General features: G+C 32.6%; 5 protein-coding genes across 12 annotated transcripts, besides 2 other annotated features; 4 read left to right on the top strand and 1 right to left on the bottom strand.

Moving 5' to 3' along the window:
* Positions 1–1,053: 1,053 nt before the first annotated feature.
* On the top strand, positions 1,054–3,532 carry Bm4089 (CG9257-PA, putative; the record flags this gene model as incomplete). Of its 3 annotated transcripts, XM_043076759.1 has the most annotated exons (7): positions 1,054–1,162; positions 1,861–1,999; positions 2,343–2,451; positions 2,553–2,657; positions 2,904–3,038; positions 3,109–3,165; positions 3,299–3,532. In XM_043076759.1, 7 exons carry the CDS (start codon positions 1,054–1,056, stop codon positions 3,530–3,532), a joined length of 888 nt encoding a protein of 295 aa, XP_042932693.1. The 3 variants fall into 3 exon arrangements, with proteins under 3 accessions (XP_042932693.1, XP_001899750.1, XP_042932694.1); XM_001899715.1 differs by lacking the exon at positions 2,904–3,038; XM_043076760.1 differs by lacking the exon at positions 3,109–3,165.
* Positions 3,533–5,033: 1,501 nt separating this feature from the next.
* Positions 5,034–5,059: a sequence feature (Short protein (BM_BM14699, VIO91076.1) was converted to a misc_feature.).
* An 80-nt stretch (positions 5,060–5,139) lies between these two features.
* Positions 5,140–5,194: a sequence feature (Short protein (BM_BM14699, VIO91076.1) was converted to a misc_feature.).
* A 2,258-nt stretch (positions 5,195–7,452) lies between these two features.
* On the top strand, positions 7,453–9,689 carry Bma-anmt-1 (NNMT/PNMT/TEMT family protein; the record flags this gene model as incomplete). Of its 4 annotated transcripts, none has more annotated exons than XM_043076756.1 (7): positions 7,453–7,617; positions 7,895–8,033; positions 8,318–8,481; positions 8,643–8,828; positions 9,175–9,273; positions 9,428–9,452; positions 9,670–9,689. In XM_043076756.1, the coding sequence occupies 7 exons, from the start codon at positions 7,453–7,455 to the stop codon at positions 9,687–9,689; spliced, it is 798 nt and encodes a 265-aa protein (XP_042932690.1). The 4 variants fall into 4 exon arrangements, with proteins under 4 accessions (XP_042932690.1, XP_001899748.2, XP_042932691.1 ...); XM_001899713.2 differs by having other exon boundaries at positions 8,258–8,481; XM_043076757.1 differs by lacking the exon at positions 9,428–9,452 and having other exon boundaries at positions 9,670–9,675.
* Positions 9,690–9,724: 35 nt separating this feature from the next.
* Positions 9,725–12,360, bottom strand: Bma-npp-23 (Uncharacterized protein; the record flags this gene model as incomplete). Of its 2 annotated transcripts, XM_001899712.2 has the most annotated exons (7): positions 9,725–9,920; positions 10,108–10,202; positions 10,331–10,438; positions 10,745–10,936; positions 11,280–11,505; positions 11,723–11,795; positions 12,204–12,360. In XM_001899712.2, 7 exons carry the CDS (start codon positions 12,358–12,360, stop codon positions 9,725–9,727), a joined length of 1,047 nt encoding a protein of 348 aa, XP_001899747.1. The 2 variants fall into 2 exon arrangements, with proteins under 2 accessions (XP_001899747.1, XP_042932689.1); XM_043076755.1 differs by lacking the exon at positions 12,204–12,360 and having other exon boundaries at positions 11,723–11,751.
* A 316-nt stretch (positions 12,361–12,676) lies between these two features.
* Positions 12,677–17,011, top strand: Bm9874 (Uncharacterized protein; the record flags this gene model as incomplete). Its single annotated transcript, XM_043076754.1, has 11 exons — positions 12,677–12,802; positions 13,288–13,556; positions 13,849–14,033; positions 14,155–14,246; positions 14,318–14,468; positions 15,169–15,363; positions 15,679–15,855; positions 16,087–16,192; positions 16,481–16,602; positions 16,671–16,810; positions 16,937–17,011. 11 exons carry the CDS (start codon positions 12,677–12,679, stop codon positions 17,009–17,011), a joined length of 1,638 nt encoding a protein of 545 aa, XP_042932688.1.
* A 562-nt stretch (positions 17,012–17,573) lies between these two features.
* Bma-gos-28 lies at positions 17,574–19,562 on the top strand (the record flags this gene model as incomplete). 2 transcript variants are annotated; one of them, XM_043076753.1, is made up of 7 exons in its annotated part: positions 17,574–17,682; positions 17,863–17,946; positions 18,156–18,274; positions 18,409–18,569; positions 18,667–18,795; positions 19,036–19,118; positions 19,435–19,562. In XM_043076753.1, 7 exons carry the CDS (start codon positions 17,574–17,576, stop codon positions 19,560–19,562), a joined length of 813 nt encoding a protein of 270 aa, XP_042932687.1. The 2 variants fall into 2 exon arrangements, with proteins under 2 accessions (XP_042932687.1, XP_001899745.2); XM_001899710.2 differs by having other exon boundaries at positions 17,664–17,682.
* Positions 19,563–19,593: the final 31 nt, after the last annotated feature.

Genomic DNA, 19,593 nt, shown 5'->3' with positions numbered 1-19,593 from the left:
GTGAATTGTCAAAGACGGAAAGTCGGTGAATATGATTCCAGAAAGAGAGTACAAAGGTCATCTTGTGATAATATCAATAACATGTATATGTTAAGACGGAGTGAATGACGAATGTACTGGTTATTACAAGCATTTGTCAATTGAAGGATTTGGATTCTTATGATAGGTTAGCTAATTTCAGGTTGAAAAGAGGAGGAAGTGTTATGGAAGATAAGGGAAACTCATAAAACATGTGTGAGATAAATGGGAAAGCATATGATATGTTACTGAAAGTAAAAACAGTGGAAAGCTCGCTAGAGGAATAATACTTCATGCTCGAACGAAATTTCGTAGTTACGAAGATCACTCACAAATAACACATGCAGTAGTAATAGTATCAAACAATTCCTCCACTTTCTCTATAGCAGTGTTAAATGAAATATGAAATTCAATGTATTTAGCATCTTCATTTTTCAAACAGAATAAAATAAAGAGAGAATTTAAAGAAAATGAAACCTTCGCATTTTACTGCGATCATAACGACACCTATCTAATATTATATAATACAAATCAAAGACTTAAGCCAATTTTGATATTCTTGTATTTGTATCTTAAACATAAATTGGCTGTCACAATACATCGAGAGCTGAAGTAATTCTGAAGAGGGCCATCAAAAGCCATCAGCGAGAAAATGTTTCCTGACCTCTGATATCTTTAGGACTTTGACTATGTTTTGGTCAGATAATTTGACTATAACTTGAGGCTTAATCTCAGGCACCAAAACTTTTGGTTAGTCCTTTAATTATGTGAGACATATACTGAAATCTTCTTAACGGGTTATAAAGAGATTAAAGTGAGAAAGAAGGATTGAAAATTAAAGTGTTTCATTCTTTTCTCGTTTGAAAAGCCCGACCGGTGCTTCACGGTTCTCTTGTTTTTTATAAGTAACTGAACTTAACCGGGAATATTTAGTAGAAGCTACCGCGAGCTCTTTTTGGAGAGTTTTTCCTTGGATTATTTGTCAGATTTGAGTAGTCGATGATTAGTTTTAATTTGATTAATTTTCAGGTTTTAATGAAAATTATAGGTATCATACAATTGCTCTCAATTACATTCGTCCATTTTGCACTAACACTGGCTAATGTTTTCCTTGGTGACAATATTTACTATGCTGTGAACTGCGGTTAGTATCATTTTACAAGTAGTAAAAGAACCAAATTTTCAATTAAAGTGAGAAAGAAGGATTGAAAACCATGAAAGAATACTATCGCTAGGTTAAGGAGCTTAATGTTGTCGAAGTATTACCGAGATAGTCAGTCTTATTAAGTGTCCCGGTGAAAATGGACAGACTGCTTTCCACCGAGCAATAAGTTCCATCCATTGTAAATTTTCGAACCTTACCAGTTAAATATTTTTCGATTCTAAAGTTTTATAAGAAAGAGGAAGTTTTACCTTTTACCATCCGTAATAATAAGTGTTTGTATTAGAGATGGTAACCATGTAGGCAGTGTTATTATTGAATGAAATGTAGAACTATTTCGCAGTAAACTAAATGAAATCAACTGAAAATAGTAAAGGACTAAAGGGCTTCATAATTCTTCAGAAAGAATAAATCAGTGTTTGTAATCATTAGTTCTCTCTAAGTATGAAGTCCATTTAGTTCTTTAAGATTTTCAGTTTATTTCATTTACTTTACTGTAATTAGCAAAATTTTCTTTTTAAGCAATGAAGTGGAATACGAAAAGAATCTTTTCCTCAACACTTGATTTAGCAGTAGTAGTACTACGATACGTGAAGTTACTTCATGTTCATGAATCTAATAGACTTTAATATTGGAAGTAGTTTTTCTTGAAAGGAAAGAGTTTTTTTTTTAATATTTAGGTGGACTAGCACACACAGATCTTAATGGTGTTCATTATCAAGCTGATCCATTACGCGTTGGCATTGCATCTGATTTTGGCAGTAGGCTAACGATAATGAGGGTTGATCCACGTGATGCTATTCTTTATCAGACTGAGAGGTTAATACATTTAATAGCAAATATTGAGCAACATGAAATTTCCAATTAAACGATGTTCAATTTTATTAATTATGGTAAGTTAATCGATAGACCTCTTTACACTTAAAAGATAAAATAAAAGGAGCAAGATCCCGTAATAACTACACACCGTGTCATTTGTGGTTTCGGCTACACTAACATAATATTCGATGATTCAAGAATATTATTTTCTTGCGTTTTTTTATTACATAAAAATGCAACAGGAAGTTTTACTCTCGCATTTATTATTTCAACACTTTAACATATTATAAAATTCCCAACAATCAATTTACCAAACTTGTTTGATAAAACTGATAAAATTTAGGTACCATACAGAGGATTTCACTTATACTGTGCCATTACCAAAGGATGATGGGGAATACACATTGGTTCTCAAATTTTGTGAAGTTTATTTTCAGTCTTCACAGCAAAAGGTGATTGTTTCTTTGTTTCTACTAGATTTGCCTTAATAACTTTATTAAGTAAAGCTAATATGAATATTTGTTCAACTACCATTTTACTGCATTATTTCTAGGTATTTGATGTCATATTTAACGACGAAATAGTGATCGCAGACTTAGATATATTCAAAGAAGCAGGAGGTATTGGAGTTGCTTATGATCGTCTGCTGACGTTTCGTGTAAATAAATTTTAATTATACTGTGATGTTTTTTATGTGAATATGTCGTGTTTGTGTGACTTTGATTTTGGAAAATTACTCGTAAGCTTAGTGTTTCTCGTTTAACGCTTCTGATTACAAATCCTTATAGTTTCTGCATTAGAAAGTTGGATTTTCTAAATTTTCTAAAAATGTTACGAACTATTTATTTGATGTTTTATGGATTCGAAGTTAGACATTATGCTTAAAAATATCAGATTTGCACAGGTTGAAAATGGTTTTTTATTATATGGAGATCGACGTGATTCGTCTGGATATATAAAAATCACGTTATCTAAGGCATGCTTTCTTTTTCATTTTTCGTTTTTTTGTCGTTATCGTAGTTTGAAATGCTCACAGTGGGTACGTACAAGATTTTAATCAAACGCTTTAGTTGAATGATTTTAAGTTATTGAAACAATAAGATTTTCAGGGTCCTTTGGATAATCCAAAAATAAACGCATTTTATATTTATCGTGGCCCTAAAACGGTAATTCATTTGAATCTGATCTTAATTAGTTTATTGAAATTACGAGAATGTTGAAGCCTCCATATTATATATCAAAGGGATTTTCCTTACCAAATCTATAAGGAACAAATTTTTAGAATTCAAGCTTTTTAAGGATATCCCGTTTCTCCGAGACATATTATTTGACGAGGAAATAGAGGAGGAGGAAGAAGAGGACAGATTTGATGAAGAAGCAAATGTTAAGTTGCGTACTGAAATCAATCGCTTCGAAGATGAGCCCGTAGTGGAGGATCCTTATGCTGAACAGGATACAAGTCACATGTTTATACCGTTCCTCATAGCCTTCGCTTGTTTTTTTCCAGTTTTATTCTGTTTATGTAAATTATAACAGACATATTTTTTCCTGTTGTTTGTTTTCCTCATTCTCATGAAGCTGTAGACCTCAGAAAGAACTTTCCCGTCTTTGCTCCTATTTTGGCTGAAGTCAAAAAGATTTGACAAAGCAGATCTTAAGTTGCGTAGTGAATCAATCGCTTCGAAGATGAGCCTTAGTATTCCGTGAAAAGTATATAATTCCATGTTTTTTGTCTAATAAAAATTGATTCGTTTAAAGTGAATTGATTCTACACTTAGGATTATAATAATTATTGTCCTTTTACTTAGTTTTATGTTTATTGTAAAAACTGCTTTGTGACAGTTTTATGTTTATTTAGAAAGTATTCCGTGAAAAGTATATAGTTCTATGCTTTTTGTCTTATAAATTACAAAGATAAATATAAATCCAACGTTGTTTTAATTTCTGATATTGCTAATTATTTTATGCACATTTCTTAGTGCACGTGACAATGGCTAATTCAGGAATCTTTCCCTATTTTTATCTTTTACCACCAATCAGTTAGTTTCTTTTGTAATATTCTTGCTTCATTATGTCATCTTGGCTTCGTTAATAAACAGTAACTTTTGTTGTTGATCTGATTAGTTCATCTGAATTCTCTAATAATGCAACAAATATTAATTTCATATGTCTTAATATTTTGTCTTAGGTCGTAAGATCGGTTCATTCCAACTTCTCTCTCCTGCTGCTCAAAAGGATAGAGATATTCTCGAAAAATTCTACTGGTTTTTCTTGTTGTTCTTGTACTCTTACCAAAACATACTGAAGTTCATGTCACGATGATTTATTTTTATCGATTGGGATGTGTATTATTGTATTTCTTTAATTTGTCCTTAATTTTGTGCGAACCTTGCTAATAAATTCTTAAATAATAATTCGGTTACAACTTGTTCTTTCCTAACTGTCCACATATTCACATTTACTACGAGTAAAGTAAATATATACGATAAGTTCATTCATTCTGGAACTTTTTGTTATTCAGATTCCATCCTCGCACTAAACTTTCAAACACGATGATAAAATCTGAATAACAAAATCTTTTCATAAAATTATCATCATGAAGATCCTTTTAACGTCTGTTTATTGGAATTCCGTTGGTCTGCTTTGTTTTTAACAGATGATAAAGAGAAAACGAGGATGGAATGTATTACATCCCAGTTAATAACTACAGAGTCAATACCATCTACAGACACGATAGTGCATACCTGCAAGTGCTTTTCGATTACTTGAACAATTCTTTAGTCATAACAGTTTTCGACCTTTGCAATGGACAGTGCTTCAAAATGCTTTAAAGACCAAATAGTAGTGATGTCAACGAGTGTACTTTCTTTTACTCGCTTAAAATGTTTGCACTTATTTAATGATAATGATTAAGAATTTTGAGTATTAATTGATTATTCGACTTATTTTAGGTTATGGTAGAAGTATTTGCTGCCAATTACCATCACTGTACACTGACAAATTAACTATTATTACATTACCATTGATTTCTTTTATGAATGATCAAATGGAAAATACTCGGTGAGTTATCATCAAATTTACAAATTATGCATTTATAAGCATGGCTTTCGTAGAAATCGGAGTTCATGAAATAATTACAGGAGCAGTGGTACTCAAGTAGCTTGTATAAGTGGCGGAACAAACTTGAACGAATAGCAGTCAAACCTTGCATCTGATAATCTTCACTTGCTTTATATTACTCCTGAATTTGCACTCCACTTTGGTTCTTTGTTAAAAAGTGTTCGTAAAAGGAAGTTTAATATCTGTAATAAGAGATTGTACAGCAAATACCGTGCTTAATGTTCAATTTGTTTACAATTAAATTTGCCTGTATAAATTGAGTATTGCTTTTGTATCCACACAATCGTAGTTAATAAACTGCTCTGTGTAAGCCACACAGATTGGACAAGCTTATTTTAGATGTTAATTTGCTGGCAGTCGACGAGGCTCATTGCCTTTCTGAGTAAGGGCACGAATGTCGTCCAAGCTATCGGCAGTTAGCTAAAATTGTAATTTCTTTGGTCAAAACGTTCCAGTGGTGGCTTTTACGGCTACAGCAACACAACAGGTCAGAATGGATATTGTACCCAACTATCGTACTATCACAATACTCCATCAGCCAATTATCATACTTGTGCAATTGGATAAGTTCGAACTATGAAAATTTGGCTTCCTCTTGTTTGTTTTTTGTTATATATATCAGTTGTTAGGATTTTTGCCCATCGCTAATATTTGCTACTAGCATCATATATGCAAATATTGTTTGACATGATTATATTTCTAGTAAAAAATTCTATTCATTTTAAAAATATTCCAAAAATTCCTATATTTCCAGTCCATGCAAGTTTTGAAAGATTAATACATTTGCTCAATGAAGATAAAAGAATGGAAAACATTTCAATGGTTCAACGATCGTATATTGCCATACGTATATTTTAGTTGGTAAAATTTATGAATGTTTGTCTAATAAGAACTCTATTCTTATTAAATAGTTTAGATAAATATGAAACAATTGTGTTCTGCGATAGATCAAATTATTTGTACAAGAAGCAAGCCTTTCTACTAAATGTCGTATTTCATTCTTGCTTTACTAATTTAGCTGTTTAGTAAAGTTGTAAAAATTCTTTATTGTGTCATCACCACTATTCTTGCTAGAAGTTTGATAAAGTTAAATAATCTGCAAACCAGAACCTACACAAACATTTTGACATCTGAAATAATAGAAATTTTACTGATCGGTTCTTTCATTTGTCGTTTAGTCTGAAGATTAGCATTTATATAATTGCGTAGGTAATAGTATATATCCAAGATTAGCATTTATAATTGCGTAGGTAATATATAGCTGTTGATGTTATAATTTATGCTTCTGATTCAGATTAGGCATTGGAGGATGTTGTTTTTTATGCTTTCGTTGTTTGGAACCATAGTGGGGGTTTAAGTTTGCGGCTCGTACACTGATTGACTTAGATTAGTATATTAGTTTCTAAGTTTTGGTTTAAATCAAAATCCAGGTTTTTGCATCGGATCATAATTAATGTGCATTTTTGCGATTGAAAACAACACCCTGGAGTAGAATTCGAAGGAATTTGGATTCTGACATAGAAAAATTAAAAACAACCGTATGACGAGCAATCCATAAATAAGCGGATTACATTATGTCAATATTTTGTAGGTTGATCGGTTATATTTTTTGTTGTCTTATTAATTTCATGTCTAAAACAGTAGGCAAAAAGCAAAGATAAAAGATATGAAAAATAAAAAGAAGTGAACTTGCTCAACTACCTTATTACTTACTGATATATCAGCAGATGGACATTTGTCCCATTCTCAAAATAATATTTCTTTTGTCTTCGTTAATCATTAAACAACCAATTACTAAGTCACAAAGTCATCCTGCACTCGTGAATTGTTATTTGGAAACTAATTAATCAATACTTCAAAATTTGTTGAGTCCAAATGCAGTAATCAATGGATCAGGATATTTCTTTGTCCTTTGCAAGCTGATTATAAATGATCTGTTCATTATATATCAATGTCAACTTATTAGACATAAGAGTAGTAGTAGTTTGTCACTGTTTCATCTTTTGTACAAGAAAATTTAATTGGAGGATGGAGCGAGCATAAACAAACATATGTTCAAGGCTTCAATGTTAAGTGTCTTTCGTATTTGCTTCTTTAAATTTAATAACAGTCTCACCAGTCAGTCATACTGCATTACTACACTTCTCATCTCCAGTCTCTATATATCTCACATATGTATCTTATCTTTCCTCTTCTCTGTCGTTTTTTTCTTGTTAACTATGTCATATCATTTCAGTTTTTCTTCTTTTTTGTCAACTATGTTATGTAATTTCAGCTTGCAGAAACTTTAAGTTCGTTTAGGAAAGAAGAACATTTCAAAAACAGAATTTCTGATGTCAGAGATAACGAGTTCGAAGGTAACTTCGTCTTCCACTATCGATTCTGTTTCACGAAAGTGGAAAGAGAAGCCAGATATCTCGACCAAGATTTCACATGACGATGCAATGACGGACGATATTGTTCCGGAACTCTGCTCCGCTGCCGAACAAGCCATTAATGTAGAAAACTTTCCTATTTTTGCAATTCAGTAGTAAATTTCTCTTTGTTTTGAATTTCTTTCTCAAGTGGAAAACTGAAATTTCAAATGAGAAAAAGTAATTCATTCTGAAACAACAGTTGATAACTGGGGAGTGCATAGGTATTTCAATCTAAACTGGCAGGATACCGGTAAGTTCATATAAATATTGCAATCAAAAGGCTATCACCACACACTCATATTTTATTTCAGTTTCCTATCTAACTTACATCATTTTTTAATGCTGAAAATGTGTTTAGTTTAATCCGGACGAGTATCTTCAAGCATTTTATTCCATGCCAACAAAAGATGTAGCGATGCATACCATACTTTTTTTTCTTCCCGGAATTCTCTACTGGATTCCAGAAGAAATTCGGACACTACTCGATCTCGGAGCTGGTTTGTGTCCCTTTTTTTTTCTTACATTTCCTTTTATGGTTATGCAGTACGGCAATTGTTAATCTTTCAAGCAAAAATGCTTAACTATAAAACAAGAATGATTAATCATTGATAATGAAATATCCAACTGCGTCATGGTAGAAAAAAAAAGCGTATGTTTCTATTTGATAGAAATTTAAATTTATCTTTCTTCCAAACTGGTCCCAAAATCTCGTTTTATTTAGGCCCTACTGTTTATGTGCCAATAACATTTCGGAAACATGCCAAGCATATTTATAGTGCAGACTGTGCAGAAAACAGTTGCAACATGTTGAAAAACTGGGCCAAAAATAAATCATCGTTTGAGTGGACAGAAGTATGTAAATGGATAGCCTCTATCGAAGGCTCGAATGAGCTACCAGTTGTTATGGAACAGAGCGCCCGCAGCAGGTTCAAAGCCGTTTTGCGGGTAATTTTGCATGTTTCTTTCTTAGAGAGTGAATGGGATGACCCATTAGCAAATGAAAAATGTGTAATCCGATCCTGAGAAATTTTCAAACATTTCAAACGTACTTTGAAAGACAATCCAACGAAGTCAGATGCTCGCAGGAAAGCAAGAAATAATTTCAGGCTGATTTACACGCTGAACCAACCATCAAATGTGTGCATTACAAATGTTCAGACAGCGATGATATTCCCCAACAGTTCCATGTAGTTGTGTCCATATTTTGTTTAGAATATTCCAGTGAAAATTTGGAAGGTTACCGTCACGCAGTCCGTAGTGCAGTGAATTTGATTGAACCAAATGGATTTTTGGTCAGTTTTAGCCCTTCGAAATTATTTTGAAGCGCTACTAATGACCAGTAACTCTACCAACAAGGTGGACTACCAGGTCATGATATTATATATATATATATAATCAGACCCAACTTCTCGTTTAAAATCCACGTGACATATGTGCTACACTTTTCTCTGTGTGAACAGAAATCTATACAGATTGAATTACGTGGAGCAAATTATTCAGCCAGTGATAAAAAAAGCCTTTTCACCCCTTTGTTCAGTTTCCATTTATTTTGGAACCTCGAACTTTCATCGCTTTGGTTTCTAAGAATTTCAAAGTAAAGTATCAAATCCGATAACTAAATTCCAGCTAATAATTCAGATACAGGGTGGAGTTCTCCAAGCAAATGACTATTATTTCGGCAATAAACGTTACAGATGCCATCACTTAACCAAAGAACAAGTTATCGAATCTCTAAAGGTTAATTTTGTGAATTTATTAAGAAAGACATTTTATTACTATCTAAAACGGAAAAATCAATTTGTTCAATATAAATACTAATACTAGTTTTTGAGATGCAATAATCCATTAGTTTACGTCATCTTTTAATAAAAATGAACAAGATATATTTTAGGAAAACAATATGGCAGTAGAGAAAGGTGAAAATTTCAAATGGTTTGAATTAGACGACGTATTCCTCTTAATCACTAGGAAGAAATTTTGAAAATATATAACATGAAGAAATTACCAGCCCAGAAAGAAATTAATTCATTTCTTTGTCCCTTTCTATCCTTCTGCCACTTTTTAACTCAAAAGAAATTTTTATTTTGCTTTCACACCAACATTCCTTCTAATAACTGCAAAAATTTTGTTCAGAAATGACACTACTGAAATAACAGCCAATATCAAACAGAATAAGATGATTAAAGAATTATGCCAGATATTTCTTATCGATATAAGTAATCATCTGATTGTCTGAACAAGCGATAATTCCATTCGTCGACACGCTGAAAGTGCTTACTGATGTCAAACAATCAATAAGAGCAGTGACACTGGCATTCCCAGAACGAACTGATGGTGAAAGCCATGCATTCGCTCGCGACTGACTGTTAAAATTTGAAATCGAACTGCAATTCAGATTTTATAACTTCAGTGCTAATAAAGAAAAAAAAAAAAAGCCGTAATATAACAGAGTGAAGCTGCCATGAAAGAAACTCACAAAAAAGGTTAATTCGTTGAGCATTCATAACCCTTAGGCACTCGCAACTATTACCTAAAACAGTATTATCAGAAAGCATATATAACTGGATTTACCTGGAAAGACCAGATCCCTTAACGCTTAGATGCAGCAGATGTCCTTTACCAGTTGCACAATAAAAATTTGATGGATAAACCGGATGAAAGGCTACCTGAAAATTTTTAAATGCTTCATTTTCGAAATAAGCAGGTTCTCAAAAGCGTTGGACATTTTAATATCAAATTTCCATGACAGCGCTTGCTTTTTTTTGGCCAACACATGATGTAAAAATGTGCTAACTTCCCAGACTGTGCCAACTGGAAAAGAAACTGCAACAACATTTAACAAACAACTACTTCGACGTGTATCGAGAAAACCAATACCACCGTCCTCAGTACCAAAACCAACCTGCAATTTTTATAACATATATAAATTTACTTATATAAGGCATATATAAGGCAAATTTATACATACATAGTTAACTGGGAGTTTGTGGTTCATGCAGATTTAAGACATTAGTAATTCATAGTTACGTTGAATAATGGTTGGAATAAATGTAACATTTGGCATAATTGTAGTATCTATTGATGGTCGTCTAAATGTTATTTATGTCGGGAAAACTGGTAATATTTGAAAATAAATTTACATAGATCAATAAGATTAACTAATTGACTTTAAAAATATGCAAAGTTACTAAGAAAGTGAAAAACTGACCAAATTAGGCTCGGCAGGATGAGCAGCAACTGATGTAGTACCTTGGAAACAGTCGGTAACTCTGCATGAAAATACAGGTCGAGATGATTCCGCTTCTCCTCTGAGATCCCATAAACAAACTTGTCCATCTAGATGAGCTGATACAAATATATCCCGTGCGACTGATGCTAATGAACGTATGCTTGCCATACTCTGCATGAGTAACTTGATTCTCTCAGAATGTAAATTATGACGACAGCTCAAAATATGACTACCATAAGCTGTAATAACCGCTTAGTGAAGAACTATATAAACTAGCATCTTCTCAAGCTCGAAGGAATTAAAAGATTTTAAGGATGATTTCGTCACTGCATTATAATGTTGTAAGTGCATAAGGAAGTTCTGTAATTTAAAAGGAAAAGATAAGGCCTTTGGCAGATTAAGAATAGTAAGAAAATTGGAATCCCTAGGTCAGGTAAAAAGAAAAGATGAGTGACAATCCGATTTTATTGCATTAAGAATAAATATTCGGGAGAAAAATCCAGGATGAACAAACCAAAGAGACAACTTCCTTAGCATTGCCGTCCAAGTCGATACCTACTAAACTTCCACCCTCACCACCACAGATGATCTTACCACTGTTACAACACAGTGCATTACAAGGACAACCACCGTGCACATCAGTATATTTCTTCATAGGTTTAATGACACCTTCATCATATTCTAATAACTTCACTGAACCATCATTCATCGCAGCCGCAAATTTCATTCCATCATATAGGCTGAAAATCTTCATCTTTTTAATTCAATAATTTAAAAAAAGTTTGCAATGCCATATATATAATGCATTCGAACAAAATAAGAGTTATATATATATATATATATATATATATAAGCATTCTGAATAATTCCGAAAATTCTAATAAATAAATAAAGCATTCTGAAAAAGAATATGCAGTGGACAGTCTTGAAAATTAATACAATAGGGATATTACTTACAGCAAATCATTCACGTCTGCGTCAACCATTAATCTGCATTCACACGAGAATAAGTCATCCGTTACTTTAGCATCTAAATATATGACAATGTCAACTCGAATGATTTTGAATCATGAGAAAAAGGCAAGATCAATACTTAAAAAATTAAAAATTGGTTGAGAACAGCCTATATTGCTATTGCTTCTGTGTAAATGATTTCTTTTGAATATCATATGCTTATGGCTAACAAAATTTTCTCGAAAGCTTAACCATTCCCAATTATTTACTAGGATATCCAGTTGAATGATTGATAGTCAGCTGAATGACTCAAAGGATACAAGACTAAATTGACATCACAAAGAAATGTAAATCGAATCCTCTCAAATTGAGTCACTGTTGATCAAGTGATATATGGCACTGCTGGGAAAATGGAATATTAGAATATTAGGTATCACATAAGAATAAGGTAAAAGACAAATGAAGAAGGAAAAGAGCTATCAACCTTCAACCAGTGACCATGCAGCTATTTCTTTGTTTCGAAAGTCATAGGTTGAGGTCAGGAATTTCTTTTGCTGTCCTCCGAGATTAAGCCATCGCACACGAGAAAACTTTGCTGCACCAAACTGAGAACGATAACATTGTTGGCCATCTGCATCCATAGGACTTATGGCTGTCACTAGAAAAATGATCTCATTTTATTCATCCCTACAAGAAAAAACAAGGCGTTTGTTCTGCGGCACAGTTCATTTACTCCTTTACTCAATTTAGCCACAAAATTACTGTACATAATGAGAGAGAAGGATCCATTCTCATCCAAACTACCAAAGTCTAATTTTTTTTAAAACACTGATCCCAGTAGGCTGCAATAGTTGTTAGTGATGAATTGAAATGCAGCTAAAAATTCTTAGTGAAGTTCGGTTGTGGAGTAGGACGAGAGAGTAGAGCGTGGCTGTTTATATTATGATCTTTTAGGGAATGTTAAAGAGAAGTCCAAGCCCACCAGCAACGTATGCAAAGTATTTGGATGATTTTGAAGGATGTGATGAAACACAGACGGTACCAACTACCAGTTCTACCAGTTTACACCGAACTCCCGGAAAGGTGATTTTTTCTCTTATCTTTATGGTTCGCTATGATTTGTAGTTACTTAATTTGACAAGAGCTGTTCTCTAGTGAAGATTTATTTGTTTCCTCTTCTGGTATTTAATTAGCTACCTAATTTGATAGACTTATTTTTGTCAAATTCATGTGCACTATTTATATTAGTAACCTATTAGTAGTCCGTAACTGTACTATTAATAATCCATAACTCATAAATATTAATTGCTTCACGTTTGCACTGCTTACAAGTTAGAATCACAACAATATTATAATGATAAGAGTAATATAGGAACTGAGCTTAGATATTTGCCATTTCATTTGTTAAGAATATTGCTGCATATTCTTTCTCAATTATAAATCATGTTTGATTATTCTGAATGATAGCTGTAGCCGTTTCTCTTTTGCTGACTTCAATTACAATTATAAAGCATCATCAAATGGTAAAAGGGAGTCAATTTATAAATTCTAAACAGTACCTTTTACAGCGCGTAAATCACCGACAGTTTTCATCAGAAGGTTATAGTAGTACGTTTGAGGATTTCGAATCTGTAGAAAGTAGCAGTTATAGCGGCTTCATCGAAAATTCGGCCATCAGTGAGCAACAGTATTCTGCGAATGCAACAAATTTTTATGCCGGAACTTATGTTGGAACAAATTCTTTAGATGACCAGATAGGCTGCACGCAAAATACGAGCAGCGAGCCAGCGAAGGAAAATAGACCAAAATCAATTTATGAATTAAAAGAACGAGAAAAGTAAGTGAAGAGCATCTGTGACTCTTATCCCTCATTACTACGTTGGCTTTTAATCATTCTTTTCCTCTCCTATCTTCACATTAATCTGTGGTTGAAGGCTTTTTTGAATTATATCTCTTACCACTCCGATATAGAGGAAGTTTTGTATAAGTGCTTTATCTGTTACTGTGTCTTTCATCATACATAAACCAAAAAGAGCTAAAAAATGTTACTTTGTCTTTCTAGTCTTCTCTAAACGACATTGTTCATTTTTGCACATGAAAGCAGTTAAAGCAGTTAACCTTTATTGTAGAGCGGTAAAACATGTGAACAGAATCTGCTATGCGTTCGCGAAATTTGGTGATTGTCACTATGGTGAAAGTTGTAAATTTTCCCATGATCCGAAGTTGCTACCTAAACAACAGCAGTCACTGCAACATGTAGTGTCTCAGTATAGTGATATGGAGGGCAGTGTACAAAAACTTTATATAAATGAGAGTATGTCATATTGTTTTTTAATTAATATTTTCAAATGAATTTGTTAGTACTTATTGTTTAAAAGCTGAATTAAATGATACTTGATATGCCATGATGATTCATGTCGGACTAATTAATTTAGTTGAAAGTTCAAGCGCAACATGCCATCAGTTGGAACAACGTTTGATAGAAATTCAGCGAGAACTTACAATGTTAGAGGAAGAGGGAAAAAAGGTTTGTATTAAATCATTTTATTATATCATAGCGGTTAGTTTTTCCACATTCTGAAGCAGTACAATTTGCAGCCAAAGTCTTCAGTGGTTGTGCCTCGGAGAAACCAATCGATTTTTGGTAGTAGTTCAAGGGCTGCTATCAATGTTGGTGGTGATTTTATAGTAAAAATTGGAACATCATGTAATGATCGTCAAGAAAACAAACGGGGTAATTGTTATGAAGGTGGGTGATTCTAGATATTTGTCATTAACTTTATTTTTATTTTTTTTATCCATTGTTGCACAGAGTGGAGATTTTTTGAATGTTGTGTATTTTTAGCACAGAATATAATCGGCATATTATGTCAGCACGGAGTATGTTTTAGGTTTGATTATAAAAGTGAGGTCTTATTGTTTCTTGAATCATTACATGGTATAATTCAGTTCTATAGAAAATAATCTTCAGCATAATTTCGTGGATTGCAAAGTCTTTTAGTTTTTTCAATAAAACATAATTCCTTAAATTTTATACTAAAATTAGTAGGATTGGAGAAAATTGTGGTTGGGAAATAAAAGGAAGAAAATTAGTTTTCTTACTTTATTGATTTCATTTTTTTCTTTTTTCTTATTGAAACTTTTTTAATTATTCTATTTGTAGATGTAATAGCCTGAATATTTTTAAAAATACTGTTCCTGCAGTTCACCTGATTTTAAAATTACTTTATTTTATGTTTATTTGGTCTATAAAGTAAATCATATTTTTTTAGGTTTTGTACTAAAATTTTATTTCATCAGTGGAATTGGTATTGACTACTGTTACAATTATTAATTTGCTGATGTTTTCTTTTTGAAATTGGTTAATCAAATTTCAAATGTTGATTTTTTCTGCGGCTTAATTCATCCGTTTGTTAAAGATTTTGAACTGCATTATAACGATATTTCAGAAACACATCGAAATTTCGGAAAACTAGAAGATGGGAATCATAATCGATTTAAAAAGTCTGTCTTCATGCCAGAAGAAAAGATGCTTGCTGTAAGCGATGATGACAGTGAAGAAAATGATAAAAGGGAGAGGAATAGAAAACCCTTTAAATTGGATGATGTTGTTGCTGATGAAATTTCGAGCTCTGATGATGAAGGTCTCGTTTCTATCTAGATTCTATTTCATAATATGAAAATTTTTGGATTTTTTAGATAATGTTATTGCCGTTCTCCATATGAATCTTTAATCTTTGTTATTTATTGTTGTTCTGTTCAACTGCAAAATTTAGAGAGTTTATAGTTGACATTCAGTAAATACCTTCTTTTCTTCTGAATTGTTCACATAATCTTTTCTTTAAGATTTTGTTACTAAACTAGTAACATATGGTATTTATAATCACGCTTCCGTACATAATGTTCTTATATCGCGCAGTTTTGAAAAAAAAAAAAAGTTATGGTAAAATGTTTTCCAGGGAATGCAGTGCCACCGATTAAAAAAGCGAAGGTTCTAGTCACTGAAGAAATTTCTGATGATTCAGATGTGAAACAAAGTGAAGTAGGCTCACTTGTTGAAGAGGACGGCGAGTTGAGTTTGGTGTCCGAAGACGAAGTACGATGCGACCAAATTTCGGATGATGAACATGAGAATGGTTTGTTTTTGCAGTTATTCAACCAAGGAATGTCGAAATATGTACGGAAAAAAGAACGGGTTGCATATCTCTATTTCTTTATGAATTGAAGTTTCAGTGAAAACTAAAAGGCCAAGTACTTTTTTTTTTGTTACCAAATCAGCACATAAAGCTTGATTTTGAATTTCATATTTTCTGTTTATTATACAGTATTATTTCTTTTGCATGCATGTATGTTTACTCAAGCTGTAGGAAGTATTACTGAGCCCTTGGACCTTACATCAGTGATCGATCCAAAGCAATTAATTGACATCAGTGAAGATGAGCTGGTAGAAGAAGATAACTGTGCTACGACAAGGTATGTTTATTATCACAGTGGGTGATTGTTTGTCCTTTATCTTTATCTTTTATTTAAGTATAAAAAAGAGTTTCCATTGAGATATGCATCACAGTTTGTTAAGATATGAAATTGAATGCTTGAGTATTGAATGCTCCATTCATTCATTTTCATTAAATAAAAAGTAATATCTTAATTGCGTTTTCCTTTTAATTTTGTACATTTCGTTCATTCCATTTTATGCATTGAAATCTACCTGTTAAGCATGTAAATATTTCTTATTTTTATTCCACATTTTACACATTTTAGCCAAAAACCAAAATCTTTGCGCGATAAGCTTTGTTTTCCTTACGTTTTTGACAATGACGGTCTTGTTTTGGATTGCCTTTCTAACAAATTTATCGATGAAGCACGATCTGAAGGCTTTGATGGTAACTTTGCTTCCATAAATTGTTATTCTTTGGGCAATATATGAAATTTATTTGCTTTAAAATTACAGTTTGTTTTATGACAGCGTCGAGGCAAATAAATAAGTTGGAACTGTTCGAATCTTTGCGTGGAAATCACAGCATATCCAGTTTTGAACATAGGAAACATGTGGAAGAGTATTTGAAATCTACTCTTTTGTTCCAGCAAATGGTTTGTTGAATTATATGTAGCAAAATTTACAGGAAGCGTAACATCTTGGACAGCAGTAACATATTTTTTACTAGATATAAAGAAAATAAAGTCTATATACAATTGTATTAAGTACAAACATTTCAGGACGGTGGCATTAACAATAGTAGAACAGCATATATCGAACTTTTGGAGGAATCCAGACAGCTTTGTTATAATTGAGATGATCAGTCCACACTTAAAGGTCGCCAAGAACGATATGGTCAAAAAATTTGATAATTGAAAGATCAATACTATTTCGTTTTACATTTTTCCGAAAATTTTGTTTCGTGCAGTGTAAATTTTTTAAAGTTTTGTTATGCCTTGTTATAATTCATAGAAAATGGCCATATGAATCCATTTTTTTAATACCTCCATTATAATAATATTAATACTCGTTGTTTCATCCTAGCAAACTTCCTCAGACTACATTTGATTGATGAATTTTCAGTTAGACTTACTCATGATTTTTTGGTGAATGATGTAATTTGCATTTTTCAATTTATTACATCGATTTGCTGGAATGGTTTATTTGTTTTTGTTGGTTCTTTTCCACCATTCTACATACTTTTTGGCTATACATGGAAAATCATGATTTTGAGGGAGGTTTAAAGCAAGTTGGCTACTTTTTTAAATTTCTGATTCATTTGACTAGTATTTTTAGTTAGACTTATTGCATAGTTTTTTGATAAAATTACTTAGGAAGCCACCATATAAATATCCAGTGAAAACAATCGGTTTAAAAATGTGTTATTTCAACGGAAAAAGATTGTTGCGACTCCGTAAGCCATTGAAATATAAATCTCTGAAGTTGTTTAGGATTTTTGCGAAAGTTATGGTGGAAATTTGGGACGGTAAGTGTTTTCTTTCCTAATGACTATCAAAAGCCTGGTAAACGGGTGTTAAGCTGTAATTTCTTGCTTGTTCCAATCAATTTTAAGTTTGTTTCTGATTTTCCACAACTGCAGTCCACTTGAATATTCAAATCTTGATTTCGCATGGCGTAAGTTATGATCTACCTTAAACGTTTTCAGATCTTCGACGTCGTGCTCGCACACTTGAGAATCATATCGATGCAAAATTAGTAGTTTTAAACAAATTGGCCTCTGGTACGTCAGGTAAAACCGCACACTGCCGTTGTTGATTTATTTCTTCGGATGACGATTCTGCATAGTTTTATTGTCTTATTGATCTTTAGAATTCCTCTTTCTGATTCCTTTTTGAACAAGCAGGATAAAATATCCTAGTACTTTGTCCATGCATATCATCCAAAACTAGAATTGAGAAGCATGAACTCCATATTATTTTCAATGCATTGTTTATACAGGTCGATGTGAAGCACTATTGAGTGACAAAACAACTGTAAGCGGTAAGCAGGAGATATTTGATTCACTGTCAGCAGAAATAGAAAGCATGATTGCCAAGCTTACACAGGTTGACGATCAGGTAGGCATTATCCTCCTTTCTAATGATTGCAGTTATTGTCCTAATCTATTAAATCTTAATCAGAATTAGGCTAGTAAGGAATATATTTTTTGTAGCGTGGAATTCTCAAATGACCAAGTAAAATGCAATTTTAGATGACAGAATATATAGCGAAGTGTCAGGAAAATTCAAGGACTGGTACATGGGCATCTGGTCCAGCATTACAGCACACACTTAAAAGGCATCGCGAAATACTGCGTGATTACTGTACAGAATATAACAGATCACATGATAATATAAGAAATCAATTACAAAGGTTTGTATTACGTTTTACAAGTCTTTATTTTTTATGTTGTATATATGGATTTTCTTATTTCCGATGCGGCAGCAGTATTTCTGCAGGATTGTTTTAGAGAAAGCCTGTTAAGTGGGAGTTCGAATGATAACCCATATCTCAATAATCGTTCAAAAGCAAGCGATATGTATTTAAAAGAAAATGAACACATATCAAGCTGCGATCGTCTTTTAGATGAACAAATTAGGTAACTTATGTTTTATTCACTTTTGATCTATATTTCACCTGCAGCTCTTTAATAATCTAACAATCAAATATGCAAATGTATGGCTATCCACAGTCGAACTTGAAAGATAGCGCTGGAGTAATCATATTCAACACATCCTTGCTTTCTTTAGTTCTTTTATTTTTATCACTTGTGTTTTCTTTAAATTATCTTGATTAACTTTGTTTGTATTAGAGTTAGTACTGATTCAAGACATTTTAGCATCGCAATATCAGCAAAAGAACATGTCCATAATCAACGGGTGAGCCTACGAGACATTAGTAAAAAAATGAATGCATTAACTAGTAAGTTTTTCCGCATGTTATTCTTGAAAGCACTGTTTTTCGTCTTTAATTATGACTTCATCCAGAACTTTTCTGTCTGATAGTTTATTGGTAAAACATGACTTTATGTGAGAAGTCATTTATCATAACTACGTTTATGTCTGGAAAGATCTCGATCATTCCGTTTATTTCCAGCGGCAGTTAGGACTTTAGCAAAAAATTTAGACTCCATATGAATATGTCAGTTAATTATGCATATATTTTTTGAAGATTAAGTGTACACATAATAAAAAAGTGTTTCTTTGTTACTTTCATTATTCAACATATTATATTACAGAGAAATATCCACTGCTGAATAGCTTGATGCAGAAAATGCAGGCGAGGAAGCGACGAGATTCGATCATAATGGCAACGATGATATCAACTTGCCTAATTTTAATGTATATATATATAGTGCGCATGTAACTTAAGGATTGTCATTTATCAGTAAAGGTTG

Source organism: Brugia malayi (genome assembly GCF_000002995.4).
Source record: "Brugia malayi strain FR3 genome assembly, contig: Bm_v4_Chr1_scaffold_001, whole genome shotgun sequence".
Classification (NCBI taxonomy): Eukaryota; Metazoa; Nematoda; class Chromadorea; order Rhabditida; family Onchocercidae; genus Brugia; species Brugia malayi.
Note: the sequence above shows the minus strand (reverse complement) of the source record. Positions and strands in the feature narration are given on the sequence as shown.